General features: G+C 37.3%; 1 protein-coding gene across 1 annotated transcript; it reads left to right on the top strand.

The window, feature by feature from the left end:
- Nucleotides 1–36: 36 nt before the first annotated feature.
- Nucleotides 37–23,733, top strand: LOC101882564 (FERM domain-containing protein 6). The gene is made up of 12 exons (XM_087276555.1): nt 37–123; nt 470–560; nt 11,045–11,124; nt 12,129–12,187; nt 13,367–13,547; nt 16,287–16,442; nt 18,641–18,706; nt 19,299–19,367; nt 19,461–19,611; nt 20,488–20,622; nt 22,775–22,924; nt 23,551–23,733. Exons 1-12 carry the CDS (start codon nt 55–57, stop codon nt 23,574–23,576), a joined length of 1,233 nt encoding a protein of 410 aa, XP_087132681.1. The 5' UTR covers nt 37–54; the 3' UTR covers nt 23,577–23,733.
- Nucleotides 23,734–23,921: the final 188 nt, after the last annotated feature.

Genomic DNA, 23,921 nt, shown 5'->3' on the forward strand with positions numbered 1-23,921 from the left:
AGCAATTTAAGGAGACCACTGAAGAAAAGGGATCTTATAGAGATCACTTCTACAATGAAGAACCAAAGGAGAGAATTGACTGTTTTTCTGCCTAATAACCAAGAGCTGAGCTTGACTGTTGGGGTGAGTGACTTTTTACAAATACATTTTAATTTCACAATTACATCTGAAATATATTTGAGATGGATCATGATCATGTTAGGAGTTTCAGTTGTGTAAAATGTAGAACACAGAAGAAAGAACATTGGTTGGCTATAGAGAGCGCAGTGCAGTTTGTACTATCCAAAAAGCAACAATTCAATCTGCCTACTTACTATTTCCTCTCCGTCAAAAGTACTTTTCGCTTTTTAGAAAATGTAATGATTGCAAGTGTGTTGTTTTGTATGTTGTTTTTCTTTGAGATTTGGTTTAATTTGAGTTATAAAACAGGATAAATTGTCTTTCTGGTTGCTTGTTTTCTGTGTTATAGGTTAAGGACAGAGGTCAAGAGGTGTTTAACCAGCTGTCTGAGCTTCTTGGCATCTCTGATCTTCATCTCTTTGGTCTGAGTGTAATAAAGGGTCTGTGGTTTTGGTTTTCATATGTGAAACTGCTGACTGAGCCCTTCATGTTGAAATAATTAAACTACATGCTGAGATAAACAGAAATCAGTAATGAAGGGAGTGACACTTCTGTTTATCTAGATCAGTGGTGCCCAAACTTTTACATATAAAGGGCCAAAAACCAACTATCATTATGAGCTGTGGGCCGGAGGTAAATATACCAACTATATTACATTAAAGTTGCCATGGGTAATTTTCTAATTTATTTCATAATATTTAAAAACAAATAAAAAACATTACTAATCATATGAACTAATCCATTTAAACTAACTTTTAAAATGATAACTGCAATAAAGACAACAGAGAAGTTGAATGCTGAATACAGTCAAGCAGAATCTGCCTTCGCCTTGATTTGCTCACCAAAGTCTCTGCATTATCCTCTATCCATCAGGAATGTACATTTAAACTAAATCTGATTCGTTTACAATATTTAATTGAAACATTTAAGTTCAATTAGCTTTTAACAATAAAACAAAAGATTACATCAGATTAGAAAAGACAATTTCTAAACCGCATCCTCTCACTCTTCTCATATAAGATGGCGGACCAAATCAAAGGTTACTTGCAGGCTCTAGTTTGGGCATCTCTGATCTAAATCAAGGATTTCTAAAGTAGGGTACTAGTGCTGGCCAGAGGAGGTGATGGCGTGGTTGAATAAAATTGAGCCCATTAAAGCTGCGCAACATATCGAAAATTAGCAAATGTGCGTCACAATATGCAGTTGTCAAGTCAAAATTATTAGTCCTCGTGTGAATTTTTTTTTTCCAAATATTTCCCAAATGATGTTTATCAAAGCAAGATTTTTTTTCTTTTTGACAGATTTTTTATGTTTTTTTTTTCTGGAGAAAGAAACTTATTTGTTTTATTTTGGTTAGAATAATTAAGGGGCTAATGATAAGCCCCCTTAAGCTATTTTTTCAGTTGTCTACAGAACAAACAATCTTTATACAATGATTTTTCTAATTACCCGGACTTGCCTATTTAACCTAAATAACTCAGTGAAGCATTTAAATTTTACTTTAAGCTGAATACTAGTGTCTTGAAAAATATCTAATAAAATATCATTTACTGTCATCATGGCAAAGATAAAAAAAAAAATTTTTTAGAAAGTTATTAGAAATGAGTAATTAAAACTTTAGAATTATCTTTAGAAATTTGTTAAAAAAATCTTTCCAATAAACAGACATTGGGCAAAATATACAGGGGGCTAACAATTCAGGATAGCTAATAATTCTGACTTCAACTGTACAAAATAATCATTTACCACAAATTAGTGATTTAAGCAGCCCAATCGCATGAGAAAATGTCACTACTTTATGTATTAGGTTGGGTTTAGGGTTCCCCATTTCTAAAACCAGGTGGAGAATGAACAAATCTGACGAGGAGATAAAATAAATTCATAAATTAGGAACTAAATTAGCAACTAAATCAGAATGTTTAAAAATTGGTTTGAGAATACTTTATATTTAATACCAAAGTTTCTCGTTTTCTTGTCCAAAATGCTGAAACGACTATTTTACTATTAAGATTTACTTCTTTCTTTTTTTACATTGTTAAAATATCTGACTTGTTTTATGCAATGGTCATTTAATGCTTACATATTTGCACAACTTTCATAAGTTTTAGTAACTTGGTAATATTAATATGTTGTTTTAACATGTTTGTTTGTTTGTTAAACATCTTCTTGTGTATCAAATATTGGATTATTTAGCATGCTATCACATCATATTTTATTCAATATCGCACAGCCTCGTGATTTATAATGAAACTTTTTTTTTTTGCTCTACTGTAGGCTCTTCTGAATTTCTTTTGATTTCTGAAGCAAAGCGTGTTTTCTTGTTAATAATTTTTGTCGATATTAGTCATGCAGTCTCTCCTGCAGGTCTGACTGCATGTCTTTATTATGTAAATGTCTTTATAATTTCAGTGCGAGTCTTACTCACACTGAAATTGGGTGCTCAAGCTCATAATAATAATAATAATTAATCATTCACTAAAAAAAAAAGAAATCATGAACGTTGTCCCTATACAGTTACATTGTTGTAGTGAAACTGTCACTAGCGTTCACTCTTTGATTTCTTCTTCTTTCTTTAATAATTGTCATGTTTTAACTAAAATGGAGAAGCTATTTAATAAAACATGATCAACTGTTTTTGTATTTGTCAATATTGTGAAAACAATGTTCATGACAACAAATGTATCTTCTACAAATAAATAATCTAATCTTCAAATAGTTTGATCTCTAACAAAGTATATATCAGTCTCATTTATAATAGATTCATCCACTAAATGGTTCTTTATTTAAAGTAAGCCAATTGTTTAGTCTTTGTGTAGTTTATGGTAAGAAACACACACTTTTATTGTATTATAATGTAAAATACTGCTTTTACAGGAAAAAAAAGAACCTGTAAACATTCTTCAAGCAGTGTCATCATAGTATTATTTAATTGTTTGTAGAGAACAGGGTATTTGCGGGGTCTTAAAAAGTCTTAAAATGTCTTAAATTACAAAAATAAAATTTCAGGCATTAAAAAGTCTTACATTTACTGAAATATTGTGTTGTAGCTCTTAAAACGAGTCCTAATTTTCCTTTGTTTATGTAAAGCTTTCCAATAGATCCAACATGCATCCAATCCCCAACAATACATTTCAATAAAACTTTTAGAACAGTCTGTCGTACATACATTTAAGTTTTGTTGAAAAAAAAAATATGTATATATAAATATATACAGTACAACTAGAGTTTGCTTGTTTTGACATTATTTAAAACGTGGTTAAGAAATAACTAATTAAAATTAGTTTTTTGATTGGGCAAGTAATTTTTTTTTTTTCCTGGTGGCCAATAAATTTTTTTTTTAAATTTATTCTTACTTCATTTATACATTTGAAAATAACACAATCCCAGCTTTACTGCGCAAAGATCAATTTGATATGACATATATTGACAATGACAATGATATGAGTTCTGGTGCATATTATTGTCTTATTTCTAATGTGCAAATAAATTTTTACATAAATTGGTTAAGTAAAACTAGTATTTTGCAAGAGAGCTTTTGATTCATATAATTGTCAAAATTCATGTCCAGAAAGAATTAAAAATATTAATGCCCTGGATTTGAGTATAATATGGTGAGTGGATTTATGCTGTGTGTGACCTATTCAAAGTGCTCTGAATTTGTTGTATGAACATAATATACAACTATTGATAAAACACGATTTTAATATGTCAGTCTTACTTCTTTACAACTGATTAAATCATGAGTCAATGGGCTCTATTTCGCAAAGTCCAAAACGCAGGGCGCAAAAGCATTAAGGGTGTGTCTGAATCCACTTTTGCTATTTTAACGACAAAAATCTGCTTTGCGCCGCTGAACATGGTCTAACAGCGTTGAGCTTATTCTCTCAATGAATTCTAGGTGTGTTTTGAGAATAAACCAATCAGAGTTTCATCTCCCATTCCCCTTCTAGGGAACTTCAACACTGCGTCTAACCAGAACGCTAGGGGAACACCTCTTTTATACGCGTCTTGAAGCACATGTGAAATCAATCTAATGTAATTAAGCAGGTGTCGTCAGACCAGAGAGTATAAAAGCCTGTACTGAGCATTCAGTATCAACTTCTTTGCTTTCAAGAAGCACGCACGTGAAAATACACCTTCTTTCTGTGAACTTTCATTACTGATTTGCATACACAAAATACAAAAAAACTGACAACTTACTTTTTTATTTTGGTATGGCAGAGAAAAACTTTAAACGTTGTGTGCCTCCATGCCCTCGCTTTATTACGGCTGGTGACTCACATGATTTGTGTTTAGAGTGTTTGGGAGAAGAGCATGCCCTGGTAGCATTTGAGAATGCTGACTGTGGACACTGTGACGTTCTCTCCCGTAAAGAGCTGCGCAGTCGGAGAGAGTTCTTTAATAAAGCTCCCGTGGCGCACGCTCCTCGCGGTTCGGGTCCCGCTCGTGCTGAGGCTGAGCTTCGACTTCGGTCGTGGGGTTCGCAGCTAGATCTGGCGGATGAGATGGAGACGGACTCTGTCCTTTCTCTCTCTGGATCCGTGAGATCTAATCCTCCTTCGGGAGCGTCAGAAGCACGCTCTGCGGTTTCTTCTGCGCCTCGTGGGAGGGCGGCGTCCTCCGTTTCCGAGGAAACCGAGGCGCCGCAGCAACAAATAAAAAGAGGGTCGGGGAATCTGCCGCCCCAGTCAGTGGAATATGAGGAGTTAGTGGAGGTGATTTCACGTGCTGCTGACAGGTTCGAAGTAATAGATTGGCAGCCAGCACGTGAGCAGCAGCAGCTGCGTCTGACAGGATTGCTGGATGAGAGAGAATTACCCAGCAGAGTAGATCCTCCACTAAGGGACCTCCCCTTTTGTCCCGAACTACATGATGCGGTTTCTAAATCATGGAAAAATCCGTATTCAGCATGGTTAATGACACCAAAAACAGCTATTTATTCAGCAGTTCGTGGGCTAGGGGAAAAGGCATGTACAGTAATGCCAATGATAGAAGAGGACTTAGCGTGTCATCGTCGTTCAGATCTAAAATCTGCAAGGGTCCCTCCTTTGTTGTCGAGACCATTAAGAGTAACATCGGGTCTAGTCAGTAAAGCATATATGACGGCTGGTCAGTCTGTTGGATGCCTGCACACCATGTCAGTGCTGCAGGCATATCAGGCTGACCTAATTAAAGAGTGCCTAGATGGTGGGGGAGCAACACCCGAACAGCTTCGAGAAGCTCTTCGGGCGTCAGATCTAGCTTTAAGAGCTACTAAAGAGGCAGCCTCTAGTTTGGGGCGATCTATGGCTACCCTGGTGGCTACTGAGCGGCACCTCTGGCTGACACAAGCAGAAGTGTCAGAAACCGATAGAGCTATTCTTATGGAAGCTCCAATATCGAGTTCAGGGCTCTTCGGTGACGCCGTTGATCGCGTCGCCGAATCCCTCGACAGAGTTAAAAAACGCTCTAGCTCCCTCGGGGACTTTCTCCCCCCAAGATCAAAAAGTCAGGGCCAGCCGTCAACCAGCTCCTCATATCATAAAGTACAAAGGATAAAACAAAGTCCTGACGTGTTGGGAGTCAGGCTTTCCAGGGCCCCCCCTGGACACCGAGAGCACCATTCAGCGCTCTCACTGAACCAGGGTCCGCGGAGAAAGGGAGAGACCACCTCACCACGTATGCTGGTGGGGGGCTCTGTGTCTCCCGGGGTGGGCGTTCCTCAGTGTCTGAGGGCATTGGGGGCCCCACCCCCTCTGCAGGGGGGTCAAAGAACAACCAGAGGCCAGTCTCGAGAGGCTGGTACCCCTAGCACATTTTTTGGCAGCGTGGAAACACCTGCCGATGGTGTCCCAGTGGGTCCTGTTCACAGTAGAACATGGCTACAAAATACAGTTTTGTGCACGCCCACCTCGCTTCAACGGTATTGCACCCACCATAGTGAAGCCAGAACAGGCTCTGGTTATGGAACAGGAAGTACTGGCCTTATTAATAAAAGGCGCAATAGAGCGTGTTCTCCCACTCGACAAAGAGTCAGGGTTTTACAGCCGGTATTTTATAGTTCCCAAAAAGGATGGGGGATTGCGTCCCATATTAGATCTGAGAAATCTAAATCGGTCCGTCGAGGCCCTCAGGTTCAGGATGTTAACCATCAAAAACGTGGTGTCACAAATTCAGTCCGAGGACTGGTTTGTGACGATAGACCTGAAAGACGCATACTTCCATATTTCCATCCTTCCCCAACACAGGAAATACCTGAGGTTCGCTTGCGGGGGCGAAGCGTTCCAGTATCGGGTTCTTCCATTCGGCCTAGCTCTGTCACCTCGAACCTTTACCAAAATAGTCGAAGCGGCACTAGCTCCACTTCGTATGCAGGGGATACGTATCCTAAACTACATAGACGATTGGCTAATTCTAGCTCAGACTCAAGATATGGCAGTTCGGCATCGAGATGTCGTTCTCACCCATATCAGAAGGTTGAGGTTTCGGTTAAACACCGCAAGAAGTGTGCTTGTTCCAGCCAGGACGACCATTTCTTTAGGTGTGCTATGGGACTCCATGACGATGCGAGCACGTCTGTCCCCGCCATGAATCGCTTCGATTCAGTCAACCGTACACAGAGTCAAACTAAGCCAGTTCATCACTGTGAAACACTTTCAGAGGTTGTTGGGTCTCATGGCAGCAGCAGCCAGCGTGATTCCGTTCGGTCTGCTGTACATGAGACCCCTGCAGTGGTGGCTCAAATCCAGGGGGTTTTCCCTCAAGGGGAATCCTTTCCGCATGATCAAGGTCTCGCGGCGCTGCCTTCGAGCCTTAAGTATGTGGAAAATGCCCTGGTTCCTGTCCCAGAGCCCAGTGTTGGGGGCTGTCTGTCATCGCGTCATGCCTATGACAAATGCTTCTCTGACGGGCTAGGGAGCAACGGGCTTGATCCGCATGATCAAGGTCTCGCGGCGCTGCCTTCGAGCCTTAAGTATGTGGAAAATGCCCTAGTTCCTGTCCCAGGGCCTAGTGTTGGGGGCTGTCTGTCATCGCGTCATGCTTATGACAGATGCTTCTCTAACGGGCTGGGGAGCAACCCTGAGGGGGCTTCCCGCAGCGGGACGATGGGGAGAACATCATCGTTACTGGCACATAAACTGCCTGGAGATGATGGCCGTGTTTCTGGCCTTAAAACACTTTCTCCCAGATCTAAGGGGCCATCATGTTTTAGTCTGCACGAACAACACATTGGTGGTCGCTTACATCAACCAGCAGGGGGGTCTGAAGTCTCGAATGCTATGCAAACTAGCACATCGGATCCTCCTGTGGGCCCAGAACAAAATCCTGTCCATCAGGGCAATGTATGTCCCGGGCCATCTGAACATGGGAGCAGATCTCCTGTCGAGGCAGGGGGTGAGATCCAGGGAATGGAAACTTCTTCACCCCGAGGTGGTGGAGTCCATTTGGGAAAGATTAGGGAAAGCGCAGGTAGACCTGTTTGCTTCCCAAGAGACTACGCATTGCGTACTATGGGTTTCTCTCTCGCATCCAGCCCCTCTGTGACTGGTTGCCATGGTTCAGACATAGCCGAGGCTACGTCTGTATGCTTTTCCCCCGATCGCTCTGCTCCCAGGAGTCCTGGAGAGGGTCCGTCAAGACTGAGTACGGTTACTGCTGGTAGCCCCAGTTTGGCCTACCAGGATTTGGTTTTCGGACCTCATAGCCCTGCTGGCGGGTCTCTCGTGGGAGATCCCCATCAGCAGGGACCTTCTGTCCCAGGGGGGAGGAATGATACTTCATCCCCTACCCGACCTGTGGAAACTGTGGGTGTGGCCTCTGAGGGGGCCCACCTCATAGAGTATGGGCTGTCAACCGAGGTTGCTCAGACCATTCTAAGCTCCAGGGCTCCCTCCACAAGGAAGCTTTATGCCCTAAAATGGGCTCTCTTTTCAGCTTGGTGCAGAGAACACCAGCTGAACCCAGTCAGCTGCCAGGTAGCCTCAGTGCTGGAATTTCTCCAAGATCGCCTGTCTGCTGGGTTAGCTGCATCCACTCTGAGAGTGTACGTGTCAGCTATAGCGGCCTACCGTTCTCCCCTAGATGATGAGTCACTAGGACAGGATCCGCTAATTCGTCGCTTCCTTCGTGGAGCCATAAGGCTAAGGCCTGTCAGCACACATAGGGTACCGACATGGGATTTAACATTGGTGCTCGAGGGCATCTCTGTTCCCCCATTTGAGCCACTGCAGGAGGCGTCAGATAAGTTTCTGACACTAAAAACAGCTTTCTTATTAGCTATTTCTTCCTTAAAAAGGGTTGGTGACCTCCAGGCTTTGTCGGTTGCACCTTCATTTCTGGAGTTTGCTCCAGGCATGTCCAAAGCCTTTCTTTATCCCAGACCGGGGTACGTGCCTAAGGTGCCCACTCATGTGGCGAGACCTGCTGTGCTACAGGCCTTTAACCCGCCCCCATTTCAGTCGTCGGACCAAGAGAAGTTAAACTTACTCTGCCCAGTTAGAGCTCTGAATACATATGTTAACCGGGTTATCAACTGGAGAAAGAGTGAACAGTTACTGGTCTGCTTCGGACCCTCAAAAAGGGGGAGTCCGGCAAATAAGCAGACAATAAGTAATTGGATAGTTGAGACTATCTCATTTACCTATCAGGCTGCTGGACGCCCTGCACCTAAATTTGTTAAGGCCCACTCCACAAGGGCTGTCGGGGCCTCCAAAGCTTCTAATTCGGGCTCAGCCCTTTCTGACATTTGTTTGGCGGCAGGATGGTCGACTCCACATACATTTGTGCGTCACTATCAACTCGATGTAGACCCCTCACCAGGGTCCTCTATTCTCACTGCGTAGTGTGCGTTCACAGTCAGCAGTGAGTCTGGCCTAGTGGGTATTGCGTTCCCCTAGCGTTCTGGTTAGACGCAGTGTTGAAGTTCCCTAGAAGGGGAACGTCTCGGGTTACGTATGTAACCATAGTTCCCCGAGAGGGAACGAGACACTGCGTATTCCGCCATACTCTCTTCTGCCTGTTACTTCTTTCAAGCAAATTCGAAGTTGATACTGAATGCTCAGTACAGGCTTTTATACTCTCTGGTCTGACGACACCTGCTTAATTACATTAGATTGATTTCACATGTGCTTCAAGACGCGTATAAAAGAGGTGTTCCCCTAGCGTTCTGGTTAGACGCAGTGTCTCGTTCCCTCTCGGGGAACTATGGTTACATACGTAACCCGAGACGTTCTCTTTAAGAGTCAGTTGCATCATGCCATTGCACATTTTCTATTTAAATGGCGGACTTTGTAAGTAGAAAAACCAAACTGAATGCTTCACTAACGAGAAAACAGTTAAACAGAGCATCTACAGTGCCAGAATGAGAGATGAGCCTCATTCTTTACTTTCACTTTCGCTCGCTTTTATGGATAAGGAAATGTGTTGTTCGCAAAGATATCCATCTGCCTACATGACTAATTTAGTTTGGTAATCGCAAAGATTAGTTTCAAAACTATTTCTAAATTCAGTTCTAATTTCCAGCAAACGAATAAATGAACAATAATAACAAAGTGTGTTAAAAAACTGAGTTATATACAAATACACATGCTGTGCCCCATATGGTCTAAAACCTGAGAGGTGGGGAAATCTAAGCTTGTTTTTATTAAAACAAATATTAATATGGATATAATAAATAATACTGCTAATAATAATAACATTATACAAAAGCAAATTGTCATGAATAAACTGAAAAGCCCCCGGGATGAAGGCGGAATGAAAGCAGTGATTTTTATATTTATGTAGAAGATAATCATTTTTGTAATATTTTAATCCTTTAATTATTTTTCATTTGTAAAGATATTTGCGTATTGCTGTACATCTTGTGTGCTTTAAACAATGTTTAAGTGAGGCGCACAACTAACGCGGTCTGCGCTGGACTTTAGACCTCCTCTCAGCTGGTCTATTGAGCAGTCTATTTTAGATCCTCAAAATAGCAACGCACCAGCAATGCGCCTTAACACGCCTCCTTTTTAGACCAGAATGCCTGTGGGTGCACAAATGCTTTTGCTATTTAAACAGCGTGATAAAACGCATCAAAATGACTCTTGCGTCGCGCCACATTATGCCGAGTGTATGATAGGGCCCAATGTCTTTGAGTCTAGTCAAAAGTATTCCTATACTCACTCAGTGTGGGTGTCAGTAGAGTTTGATTCTCTGATTAATCTCTTATCATGATGGTGATGTGATTTGATTTTAAAACATTGAATAAAGTCAACATTTTACTAATTTAATCTGAGTTTAACAAAATTGAAATATGATCTCAATAAAAAAAATTAGAATTTTAAATTAGAAAACAGACATCAAGAAGAATGAACATATGAATGTCAACAATGGTGACAAACTTCATGCTGCAGTGCATGGTGAGAACATCATACAAAACCAGCAGCAAGCATTGTCATATGCTTGATTCATATGCTGATTCTTGTTTTCTGTATTTAGAGTGTGCACGTTTTTTAAGGTATTTTCACAAGACTGCTGGTTTGACTAATCAATCCATGATAAAATCATTTGATCTGACATCATCCTTCTCTTTTGTGTTTCCAGAACACAGTTATAGAAAACCTAACATTAGGGTACAGTAAAGGAAACATTGTTCACCACAATGGGTGACATTTAACAAATTGTTTTCCAGTAAATCTCACTATGAACTTGGTTTGACTGGGCTACCTGATTCATAAATTGGAACATGTTTGTTCAAAAAGAAGCTTCAAGTTCAAAGCCAGAGTAAATTCAGTCAGTTTAAAATGATTCAATCGTGTTTAAATGAGAAAGGACCCCAATTGCATTCAATTTGCAGTATTTAAGTAATTAGTGAACTGAATTGAAAAAAAATCTTGTTTTAGTGTACAGTAAACCATTTAAAAAAAAAAAATTATACTGATGATGTTCTTTCTGTCTTACCTAGACAATCAACCTCTGTTCCTGGATCTGGAGAAGAAATTGTCCTTGTATCTCCCGAAGTCCTGGAAAAAGAATAGAGCAAAGGTAATATTAAGCCAAAATAATACACTATAGAGGTGGTTAAATACTTCAGTCACTCTGATTGACACGATTTTCATGATTATATCATGTTTTCCAATTAAACCCTACAGTAAAGTGTTCCTGTCAGTGCTTAAAGCTGTTAAATATAAGGCACATGATTGGCTGTTGTTTGCTGCAACATTGTAACCAGTGGATAAATAATCTAATTTAGCTTTTTTAAGACATGGTTCCAAACAATCATTGTTTGAATAATGCAAAGAAAAAAACAGACAGATATAACCTACTTACAAGAACACTTTTAACAAAAAATAACCTGGAACTATTATTAACCAAATTAAATTCAACAACATATAATAATAAAAAAAAAGTTAAATATTAAAACAAAATTTTGAATTATTAGTAATAATTACCAAATTAATAACCACAGTAGTTTTGTATTATTTATTTTGGTGTTAAAAGTAAATGTTATTCAAGAAAAAAAAATAAATAAATAAAACAACTTTAACAGAAACTGAAGAATTCCCTCTTTTTATTTTAAATTAATTCTTCTTCTTCAAATACTTACTTTCATAACTGGCTATGTTTGCGTAAATACAAATATTATATATTACTGTCTTTTCCATATACTGCAACTCATCAGGAGACTAAATGACAAGTATTTTAAAATCAAATATTGGCAGTAATACAGCCATTTACTTTGTGTTTACTCTGAACATTGTAAATAATCCACACGTTTAGAAAATATCTGATCATGCAAGTTTCTTCATTGACCACAGATGAGCTAAAACAATACAAAAGTCTAAAATAAAAAATCCTTATCACACGATTATTCAACTAGCAGTGCTGTTTTGTAGAATTGGGGATATTCTTTTCTATTTGGAAGACCCTGTATTTACTATTAGCACGTTTGTTAGTAAATGTCATTGCATGAGGCAAGGTTTGACATGCTGAAGCATGCATGCTCACAGTATACAGTGTTTTGATTAATAAAGTATATACTTTCATAGGAAAAGGTGATTCTCTCACTGCGAGTGCAGTACTTTGTGGAAAATGCTCAGCTAATTGTGTAAGTACACTTTATTCTTTTCTATGTTGATTTGGGATTTGTCAGTGTCCTAATCACTCTTGCTTATTTCATTAAACCTTGTACGTGAAAATAATCAGAAAAAAATCTATAGACAATTCACAACACAATTCATCCAACAAATACATGAACATGTTTCCATGCACTGAAACAATAAGTTAAAGTGTATTATTTTTACATTAGAATTATTCCTGCATAATTATATTTTAATTTAACACTCACTAAAATATCGTTCAGCATAACAATAGATTATATGTTAAAAATAGTTTCCAAAATTAATCAACTTGTCAGGCATAGTTAGAACAAGAATAAATTAATGAATTTGTATCACGCTAGCATTGTTTTATATATTTTATAACATTCAGAATAAGCATGTTGTTTCAGTTTATCTGTTACATTGAAAGACATTGTAATGTAATTTAAACATTGAAGTAGACACCTGAATTGAACTAAGTCACGTCCCTTTTATTTCTGCAGTTCTTTATACAGTATAGATTGCGTCAAAGTCGCTTATGAACGAACGGGAAAAGGATACAAATTCACTACAATATTTCAGTTTGTGGAACATATTTAGTACAGGTACATCAGGCTGAGAGCAGTGCTAGAGTAGTGCTAGAATGCCAGTGTAGTTGTAGATAGTAAAAAATGATTCAGTTCAATTTAATGCAAATATCACAGATGAAGGACGATCTCTAAAGACGACTCCACTGACCCCAAACATGACAAACCGGTTTAAGTCTGGAGAACAGTTTTTTCTATGGAATGTTTGGTATGGAGTTTGGTGTAATCTGCAAGGTTGTATTTCCACTGCAGTTAATTACCGCTTAATGTGGGTGGGGGATTATTATTGAAGTTGTGACACTGGTGTTCTTGACATTGTGGCTACTTCTGACTATTTCAGTCGAGTGGGTTTGGTGTCCATTGTTACATTTGATTTCCTCAGACTAATCAGAGATCATTCATGTGTATACGCCATGTTTCGTAGTGGTTCAGCTTGCTTGAAACCTCACCCAGGGTGGTGCTAAAAAAGCTTCCATCATGGTGAAAGTAGGTGAAGATGGAACATCTCTATGTCAAGGGATAAAAAAGGTCATTCTTATCTGTCAATCTTTGACTGTAATCTGTTAAGTCTCAATTAAACTCCTTGTTTCATCTTTTAAGAAACCGTGAAGCCTGTCAGCTGTATTATGCCGAGTTGAAAGGGAGAGTTTTGAGATCTGAGTGCTTTGAGCATGAAGGATTGTACTTCCAACTGGTTGCATATGCCCTGCAGGCTGATCTGGGGGACTACCAAGACCAAAACTTTCAATACTTCAGTCCGCTGGCATATTTCCCCTTTTGGGTATGAAACTCTTTTAAATTTTCTTGTTTTCCCCTTTAGACTGTAAGCTGAAGAATAGCTTTTTCACAAGTTCTTACTAGTTGAGTTTCTTACAATATCTCAGTTATATTTCATAAGCCAACAATGCATGTGGTCATCCAAAAATGAAAATTATGTTATTAATTACTCACCCCATTCCAATCCAAACCCCCCTAGACCTTCATTTATCTTTAGAATACAAATTAAGATAATTTAGGAGAAATCTGAGAGTTTCCTCATCCTCCATAGACAGAAAGTTTCCCAACTCAAAGTCCAGAAAAAACCATTGTCAAAATGGACCATATGCAGTCCAGTGGTTCATTTGTAATGTTATGATGCTATGAGAATACATTTGTGCACACATACTGTAAAACAAAAATAACAACTTTATTCAAAAGTTTGAATGAGTTGGGAACCTTGCTGAGGATAAAGAAACTCAGATTTCACCTAAATTATCTAAATGTAAATATAAGTTTCTTCTTAGTGTCATTATATTGCATGCCCGTAGCCAGGGGGGGTTCGGGTGGTTCGAACAAACCACCCCCCATGGCCAAAAGGTCCAGAATTTGTCCTTTTAATTATTTTATGTAATTTAATATTATATAATATATTTATTATATAATTAATATATTTATATTCGATATATATCGTAATAAAGTGTAATTTTAAATAACTCAGTAATTCGAATGCCATAGAGCCTCAAAGCCACAATAATGTGACGCCAGTCATGTGACATAACCCACTGAGTGGTCACATTTAAATCTTTGATACGACATCCATGGTGAGTTACGCTGTTGGTTGAAAAGAGCAAGGAGGCAGAAAAGGCAGGCAGCAGCGTCATTATCGCAAAATATTGAACATATGTTCATAAAGACTGCCAAACAAGTGACTTACTTCCTAACAGATGAAAATCTGCCCCTGAGGTTCTAGGCTAACTGGCCGCATTAGCCTGGACGTCCTGTATATTTATTGACTTGTCCAGTACATGATCTCTCTTTCCCTATTTTTGACATTTTTTAAATAACTGCCCGATGAAGGCTTTAATGACAAGCGGAGTCCTCAGCCGTCAGATGTCACTTCACAGCAAAAGGCGCTGATCCCGTCACATCTGTGTTTTTGAGGCTGTTTGCTCACTTATTCTGATCGGATATAAACCCGATCGCTCAAACCACTTCAGAGGGTGATTTGGGATGCATTTCAGGTGAAGCTGGATAGGTATTATCATTTTTTGGACAAAATTAATATAAACTAAATAAATTATGACCTTAAGAATATCTGTCCTGCGCCTAAACACATGTAGGCGCACATTTACAGCCAAAATCCTATTAAAACTTGTTTACTAGTTGTTTACTTTGTTTACCACCCCTCACTGACAAAGGTACAGAATTTGTCACAAATTAGCTCATTTGTCCTATTTTAATACTATTTTGACTGCTATGCCACCATAAATAATGAAAATAATCCATCGAAAAAGGCTTTATTTTTTAACCAAAGAGGCTAGAAAAAAAATCTGAAGAATTCATTATTATTGTATTATTATTATTATTATTATTATTATTATTATTATTATTATTATTATTATGTTTTAATTATTATTTTTTATTGAACTGGCTAAACTGTGACTGAGGACAGTTGAATGTGCTGGCCAGTTTGTTTTTTGTCTAATAAATGACAGTAGACTACAGTTTTTTTTTTACTTTAAAACTTTAACAGATTGCTATTTTTTCCTAATGACATATGATGTAATAAATTTGTATTTTAAAGATTAGTCTTGTTTGAATTTTTTCTAACTGCAATTTTTAGGAAATATTTTTAGTACATCAAAAAGTGTGGTTATGATGACATCTGACTAGCTAATCCAGCTAAAAAGTCACTAAAATGCAGCATTTAAATCTCATAGTTTAATAGAAACGGAGGCGTATAACTTTATACTGTTATAAAGTTATACTGTGTGTGCGCACAAAAGTGTTCTCACAGTGTCTTAATATTCTGATTAAACCACGGAAAGCATATAGTCTGTTTTGAGAATTTTATTTTATTTTTTAACTTTGAGTTTGTATCCTTGCTGTCTATGGAGGATGAGGAAACTCAGATTTCACATAAATATCTTATTTTGTGTTTTAATGATGATTGAATATCTTAGGGGATTGGAACGACATGAGGGTGAGTAATTAACGTCATTTACATTTTGTGGTGAAATAACGCTTTAACGAGTTTTACTCGAGTTTTACTTATTATAGTAGTATCTTAAATAGCTTGCGCATAATCTGGTGGACAGGTTTTATTTTATTTTTGCTGATTTCACACGACATATAAATGCATTTACTCTGCTTTCTGTGGATTTATTAGGGTATGCACTGTATGTTTGATAACAGGAACATATTCTTACTGTAGATTTGAACCCATTCAGACATATAGTACATATTTTTGCACAGTAGGTAGAAGAAATTGACCACAAACTCAGACACTGTGATCTTGTGTAGCAGAAAATATCGCAGTCTCATCCTGAAAAGATTATATATGGTGTTTCTTTTAAATATGTTGTTATTGTGATAACTGACATAAAGTAAATACCAATATAATAATTTAGATATGCAAAAGAATTTAGATCTTGATGTCACTACTACCAGATGATGTATTATGAATGATGTCCTGTAATCATGTTTTAAATCATGTTTTAGGTGGTTATTCACAAACTAATGACATTTTTGAAACCGGCAGATTGTACAAAAGCATGGCAATGATTATATCCTGGAGCACACCCCAACCTTGCACAAGGAGCTTAAGGGAGTGCCATCCAGTGAGGCTGCCTTGCTTTTCTTACAGGACGTGTTTACCTTGATCGATGTGCCCGTCACCGTCTATAGACTCTTCAAAGTTAGTCCCTTTTTAAACTATTTTTAACTGTCCACTTTTCTAAGAAGAGTAGTAATGAAGTTTCAGTAAGCAGTACTTTCAGAAGCATTGGTTAGTTTAGAGTTTAGTCATGGAAGATGCTTGATCTGGATTTTATGTTTATATCTGATAAGAGCCTGAGTACTTCTACAATGGTATTCTGTCAAACTGAAGTTGTGCTGCATACTTTCAGAACTATTATTACATTTTAATTCAGCTCCAGGTTTTGAATTGAGGTATTTCAACAGAATGCTATTTAACTGTAAGGGAAATAATTAATCTGTTCATTTTTTTTCTTACTAAAAAAAACTTTACTATAAAAAAAACCACAAAATTACAAATTACGGTAACACTTTATTTTGATGGTCCTTATTGCACATTTTGCTGACAAAGTTGCATTGCAACTACATTTACTTCTACATTACTTCTCATTTGAGTATTGGTAGATTGTCTGCTTGATATCTGTTGATACTGCTCCTTCAGGCGTTTAACTGACTATAAGAAACTTTGCAAGTACATGTTAATTTACACTAACCCTAACCCCAACCCTAATCCCAACCTAACAGTCTACCTATACTCTAATGAGAATTAGTTGACATGTAGATGCAATTTAACTTACATTTAACAAAATGCGTTAAAGGGACCATTAAAATAAAGTGATACCAAAATTACACACAAATTACAAAAATACTTGTTAATGGCAATTCGCAATACATTTATTACAGAATGCATAAATCTTTGTAAATATCAGTAGCAAATTTGTGTAAATTAGATTGCATTACATAAAGTCAACAGACATTAACTACCAGTTTTGTTTTTAACATTGGCACAAAGATCAGAAGGTACAAAAGCAACTTCTGGAAGTTATTTGGACAGAAATGTGTGTAGGTACATATTGGAGAGTGATATAAAACACAAGAAGTCTCTTTTTCCCTGGCGTTAAAATAGGATCAAAATCCCTGCAATTTTGAGGCTCACCACAACATAACAGCATAACATCACACACCATCACCCAGAGAATTGACTGACAGTTAAATTGATTTAAGCACTTATTGTGAAAATAAGAAATGTTGTCATTTAGAGCAGTTTTGCATATAATTGCTGAAAAATAAGATTTTAGATTGTTATTTCTATTTTTAGGCAATATGATACCATTTGTTTTAAATGAACAGTAAAGAAATTAATATGGTAGAATATCTCTGTATTTCAATCACAACACATGCCTAATGAAAATGTGGGACTTTTTCTTTAGATTATTCACATGAGAAAAACTACCTGATATGGCAGAAACTATCTTTGGGAAAAAACGTGAGGTTAAATTTCATTTTAAGCTCTTAAAGGGCAGGGCTTAAAGATTGCTCCAACCCACCAACAGGGGGCGATGGAATCAAAAACGTATACATTTTTAGGACACTTAATGGGGATTTTGAGGTCACACTACTATGTCATAGTTTTTTATAGCTTCCGCTTAACATTTTACATAATGTAACTATATTTAGGTTTTATAAGCTGTTTATGTGTCAAAATTGATCCAACAAAGAATTAATTGCCACAAACATTATTTTCGGCAATAATTCAAAAGCCAATAAAAGTATCCACCAACTTATCCAGCACGTTTTTACACAGCGGATGCCCTTCCAGCCGCAACCCATCTCTGGGAAACTTCCACACACACTCATTCACACTCATACACTACGGACAATTTAGCTTACCCAATTCACCTGTACCGCATGTCTTCTTTGAACTGTGGGGGAAACCGGAGCACCCAGAGGAAACCGTTGCGAACGCAGGGAGAACATGCAAACTCCACACAGAAACGCCAACAGAACCAGCCCAGGCTTGAACCAGCGACCTTCTTGCTGTGAGGCGACAACACTTCCTACTGTGCCACTGCATTGCAGATTTGAATGTTGATTATGATTATTGATAATGATTGATGATGAAAATGATTTTCAATAGTATTTCAGCACACTTTGAGCTGTAATATTATAACTATTTGGCTTTTTGCATCTGATAGAGCGCTTGGACTCAGGCAATGCTAACAAAACAAAACAAAAAACAGACAATCTTCATTTAGTTGACCTTACAAACCATGAATCAAACATTTATCCTACCAGAACTGATCAAATTCTCTCTCTCTCTCTCTCCATTTCTGGTCTTCCCTATTCCTTCTGTCTCAGGGAAAGAGGAAAACACAAAACTGTGTCATCTTGGGCCTGACATCAACAGGACTGCAGATCTCTGAGGTAAGAATTTAAGGCTTGCCATACACACACATCAAATCCATTACCATAGAATTGTTTATACACTTTGATCTGGTCAAAATGGCAGAACCTGACCTGAGACAGAATAGACGTTAAAGGCATAGTTCACCGAAAATGAAAAATCTGTCGTTATTCACTCACCCTTTACTTCTTTCAAAATTGGAACAACCCGAAAACCTGTAACCATAAACTTCCATATTATTTACTATGGAAGGCAATGGTATCAACTTTCTTCAAAATATCTTCTTGGAACCAGTTGAGGAAGTGTAAATAATGAGTCAATTGTCATTTTTAGGTGAACTATACATTTAATGTCAGTTTAATTTAACTGTTTACTCACCCTCAGGTTATCCAAGATACAGTCAATTGATTTTCGCTCATTAAATAAGATTTGTTTTTGCAGAAACATGGCAAACTTTTGTAAAATGTAGCTACCAACATTTTTTATAGGTATACAGACAGAAAAAAATGAATAGCAATGAGTCCTCAGGAAGTGAAGCAATTAATATGTCCAAGAAACTCAATATTATTAACCATCAAGTGTTATACAGTATGTTTTCCTCCTCCAAAATAGATGCTGAATGGAGAACATCAGTTTCTGTATAATTTGCTGTGGTCCACCATTAATTCCATTAGCTTTCAGGTGATCTTGTAATCAGTTTTATATTATGCACTATGTATATTATGTCAGAGACCACTTTTGCATCTTTTAGTCGTTGTCTTTGTTGGTCCACAGGGCAGAAAGTTTGAGATTCGTGCTGAGGTCTTGTTTGAGAAGAGTTTGCGATTGTTCAGTTGTTCAATCCTTCATGCCAAGCACCTGCTCCAGCACATAAGCAACAGTCACCGAATGCATCTCAACACCAAGCGGTTGATTGCACAATCAGGTCACACCATCACAAGTCTCTACAAGTCATTTTCACACCTCTTTGACCTTGTTCTAACACTTCCTTTTAAAATACTGTTGACCCAATTTAATATGTTAATCATCATAACTTGATTTTATTGTATTTTTTTAACCTCAGCTATTTGTTTGTGCAAATAAACTCATTCAAAGAGAAGTTTATAGAACAGAAGTTTTATATGCAATACTGATTAAATTTCTTTTCATTTTGAGATTTTATTGAAAGAATGCTGTCATCAAGGCTACGTTTGATGAACAACACAATGATATTAGTAAATAAACTATGATAGTGTAATATTAGTTGTTAATATACATGCATAGAGTCAGTATTAACTTTCTGTAGAATTGTATTAATAATAATCTACACTGTATAAAATTCTGGGTTCCACCTATTTCCTTCATGTTGTCCCAACACAAACTGATTACGTTAACTTAATCGTTATTTTTTTTATTATTATTATTATTATTATTTACAAATTTAAGTGGATTGAACCTAAAACAATTAGGTTGTCCCTCGAAAAAGTAATTATGTTGATTCAACTCCTTTTTAGTAAGTAGTTTGCACTCAAATACTTTTTTGGGTGTAATAATGTGTATAATGTAAAATCAGCCTGATGTTAATCAAATAATAAACATACTGTATAAATAGTGATTAATTATAATTAACTTATATTAATAGTATAAATTAACTATAGTGCTATGCTAATATAATAAGTGCTGTGAAACTAATAATCATTGATGCATGTTAATGTTAGACAGCCATACTTATGTAAGGTGTTATCGTTTTTATTAGTTTCTATTGTGCAACTGCATGATCCTTACTCTCACACACATAACTTTGTAATGTTCTTCTGTTTAGATGGAGGGAGACACAGAGAAATGTACATCACAGATGGAGCTGATCTGGACATAGAGGACAGTGATGATGAACTTCCACATATGAAATTGTTTTTTAACCAGAAGCCTTTTTCTAGCACCACTGAATGTGGAAATGGTAAAGTTTCAGGTCTTGTCTTATCAAAAACCACAGGAAACCAACCATATGGGTGCAGTTAAAAGCAGTGTCATTGTATATTCTCAAATGACAAACAAAACTGACAGATAATTGGGGGCGAAGCTGTGAAGGCACTTACTGTAAATATTCTGTTTCTTAATCTTCATCATCATCTTCTTCTTCTCCTTAAAGCTATACAATTTGACACACTAGCTATGTTTCCAACCAAATATGCAAATCAAGCTCAAAACTGGAATATTGCATCGTTTTCTTCTTAGAGAACAAAATCCCTTCCTGATAAACTAGCGCCAAATATATAAAAAAAAAGAAAGCTGCTGCACTAGGAGAAGACCTTTTTTGTACACGCACTGGCCACTTTATTAGATAGACCTTACTAGTACCAGGTTGGACCCCTTTTACCTTCAGATTCAACAAGGTACTGGAAATATTCCTCACAGATTTTGGTCCATATTGACATGATAGCGTCATGCAGTTGTTGCAGATTTGTCAGCTGCACATCCATGATGTAAATCTCCTGTTCCACCACATCCCAAAGGTACTCTGTTGGACTGAGATCAGGGGCCTCATGTACGAAGACTTGCGTGGAAATCTAACTAAAACATTGCGTACGCACAAAGCTGTAAATGTGTGTACGCAGAAAAAAATTCAGATGTATGAAACACTGCGTACGCCGAATCTCACGCATATTCTTTTGTACATCCGAATGAACGTGAAACTGAGCGCAACATGCACGAGCACAAAACCCCTCCCTGCCTCCTCCCCCGTATGAATATGCTAATGACTATGCTAATGGCAAAACCCAACGAAAAAGCAATGGCAAAATCAAGCAAAAAGAGAAACTTTGAACAGAATGTGAATTGGAGGTGCTGCTTTCGGAGGTAGATCGGAGAAAAGCGGTGTTATTTGCAAGTTTGTTTTTCGGAATTAACAACAAAAGAAAAAAAAAATAGAGTGGGAGAGTTTAGCTGATGCGGTTGACACAGTTGGGTCTGAACATCGCACTGAGTGAATTAGAAAAGAAATAGTGTGATTTATATCTGTAAACTGTTGCAGCACTCTGAACAGTCTCAGTGGCGCGCTCGTAAGATGCATGAGATCATGTTTTGACACGTTCGAGCATGAACTCGGCTCGAATCCAGCGTCTGATGAACTCTATCTTCTTTTTTTCCCCCCGCTACATATCATATTTTGCCTACTATTTATCTCGAGAAAGACTAGTAGGAATCATTAATAAGTTTGTGCATCATATTTTATTTGCACATTTATTGAATGGAAATGTTTCTGATTCACGCTTGCAAATTCATCTTCAGATAGTGTCTTTATAGCAATGTGCGTGCAGTAGATCGCTCAGATTACATTGGGAAAACAGGCGACCGCTGCAAATTGTGCTTTAATGTTTAGCTGGTCAAATGTATGGTATGGAAATCTACTAGATGAACCCGTCTCATACAGCTGCCATTGCAAGGCTCAGACACTTTGTAGAGAAGAATTTAACACAACTGCCTCTAGGAGTCGCCAATGGAAATAAAACAGACACGCACAAAAAATGTGCGTACGCCAGCCAGAAAGCTGCCGTGAACCTGCGCACATTCCCACGTTCAGTTCATTGTTAGTAAATCCAAACGTGAGCGATTCTGAGCGTGAAACCTTGCGTACGCAATGTTTTTGTGCGTACGCAGCGTTGATACATGAGGCCCCTGGTGACTGTGGAGGCCATTTGAGTACAGTGTACTCATTGTCATGTTCAAGAAACCAGTCTGAGATGATTCGCGATTTACTGTATGACATGAGGCATTTTGCCCCATTCAAGCAGGGCTTCAGGGTCAACGCTTGACAGAGGGCGTGTCTGAAGTTGAGGCTGACGCGATCGTCATAGCAGCATCAGCCAATGAAATTAGTCTGCAATAGGCCAGCGATCTGATTTGCTGACGCTTCCGTCAGTGTGTAAAAAGTTGAGCAATTCCCAACTTCTGCAGCGAGCAGCGCCTCTGAAGCGGCACCTATTTAGCTGTTTAATTAATTAGGCTTAATATTTTAGCTTAAAGTTATGAAATGATAATAAACATCATTTTGTCTTCTAAAAAATTAAAATTCACTAGATGGGAATTAATCGATGTCTTTATTTGCACAGATAGTGGAGATGAGTACAGTTTAGAGATGAGTGTTGATGAGCCGGAGGAGATGTTTGTGGATGATCCTGAAGACGTCCTGCGTTTATTTGAGCTGCTGGAGGGAGTATCTGTGGATGATCCTTTACTTCTGCCTATTTCACAATGGAAAGGTGATTTCAGCTTCTGTAATATTAAATACTGCTGAAAAGTCAAAAGATTTTTTATAATTTATTTTATTTATTTGGAAAGAAATGATACTTTTCATCAGCAAAGATGCATAAAACTTTTTGATGATGATAATAATAATAATAATAATAATAATAATAATAATAATAATAATAAATGTTGCTTGATTTCTGAAGGGTCAATAAAGACTATAGTAATAATGCTAAAAAAAATCAGTTTTGCCATCAAAGAAATAAAATCACATAATAAAATATTCAATTATACAAAACCATGTTAGACTGCAATACTTATTTTTACAATATTTAAATTTTTACTGTATTAACATCAAATAAAAGCAGCTTTGCTGAGTCTGAGACTTCTTTCCCAAACACTGACTCCAAACAGTTTTTGAACCTGTTAAAGTATCCATTTGTTGTTGAAAAGCAGTTCAAATGTGCCTGATTTTCTGATTCATGAAGGTTTTTAGCAAGTTACAGTAGTCCTATTCTGATATATATATATATATATATATATATATATATATATATATATATATATATATATATATATATATATATATATATATATATATATATATATATATATATATATATATTTTACTCTTTTTCAGATCTCACAGAAATGAATGGCATATGACCATCTTATTCAATCATCACATCAACCAGGAAGTCATGCACGAAAACACAAAAACAACTGCAAACAAATTTTTTTTTTTTACCAGCACGTTGATACATTCCTAAACTTGTAATTTAAATTTCTTGTAAAAAACATTAAATAAATATTTAGCAAATCATGAATGTGTGTGTTGTGTATGTATAATGTTGGGAACTTTAATTACCAAAAAACGTGCCCAGACCGAATTCTGGAAATAATAATAATAATTCCTTACATTTATATAGCGTTTTTCAAGACTCTCAAAGCGCTATACACAATGGGGGGAATCTTCTCTTCCACTAAACAATTAGTTAAAAATCTGCTCAT

The sequence above is a fragment of the Danio rerio genome, chromosome 12 (genome assembly GCF_052040795.2).
Source record: "Danio rerio strain M-AB ecotype USA chromosome 12, GRCz13ab, whole genome shotgun sequence".
Taxonomy (NCBI): domain Eukaryota; kingdom Metazoa; phylum Chordata; class Actinopteri; order Cypriniformes; family Danionidae; genus Danio; species Danio rerio.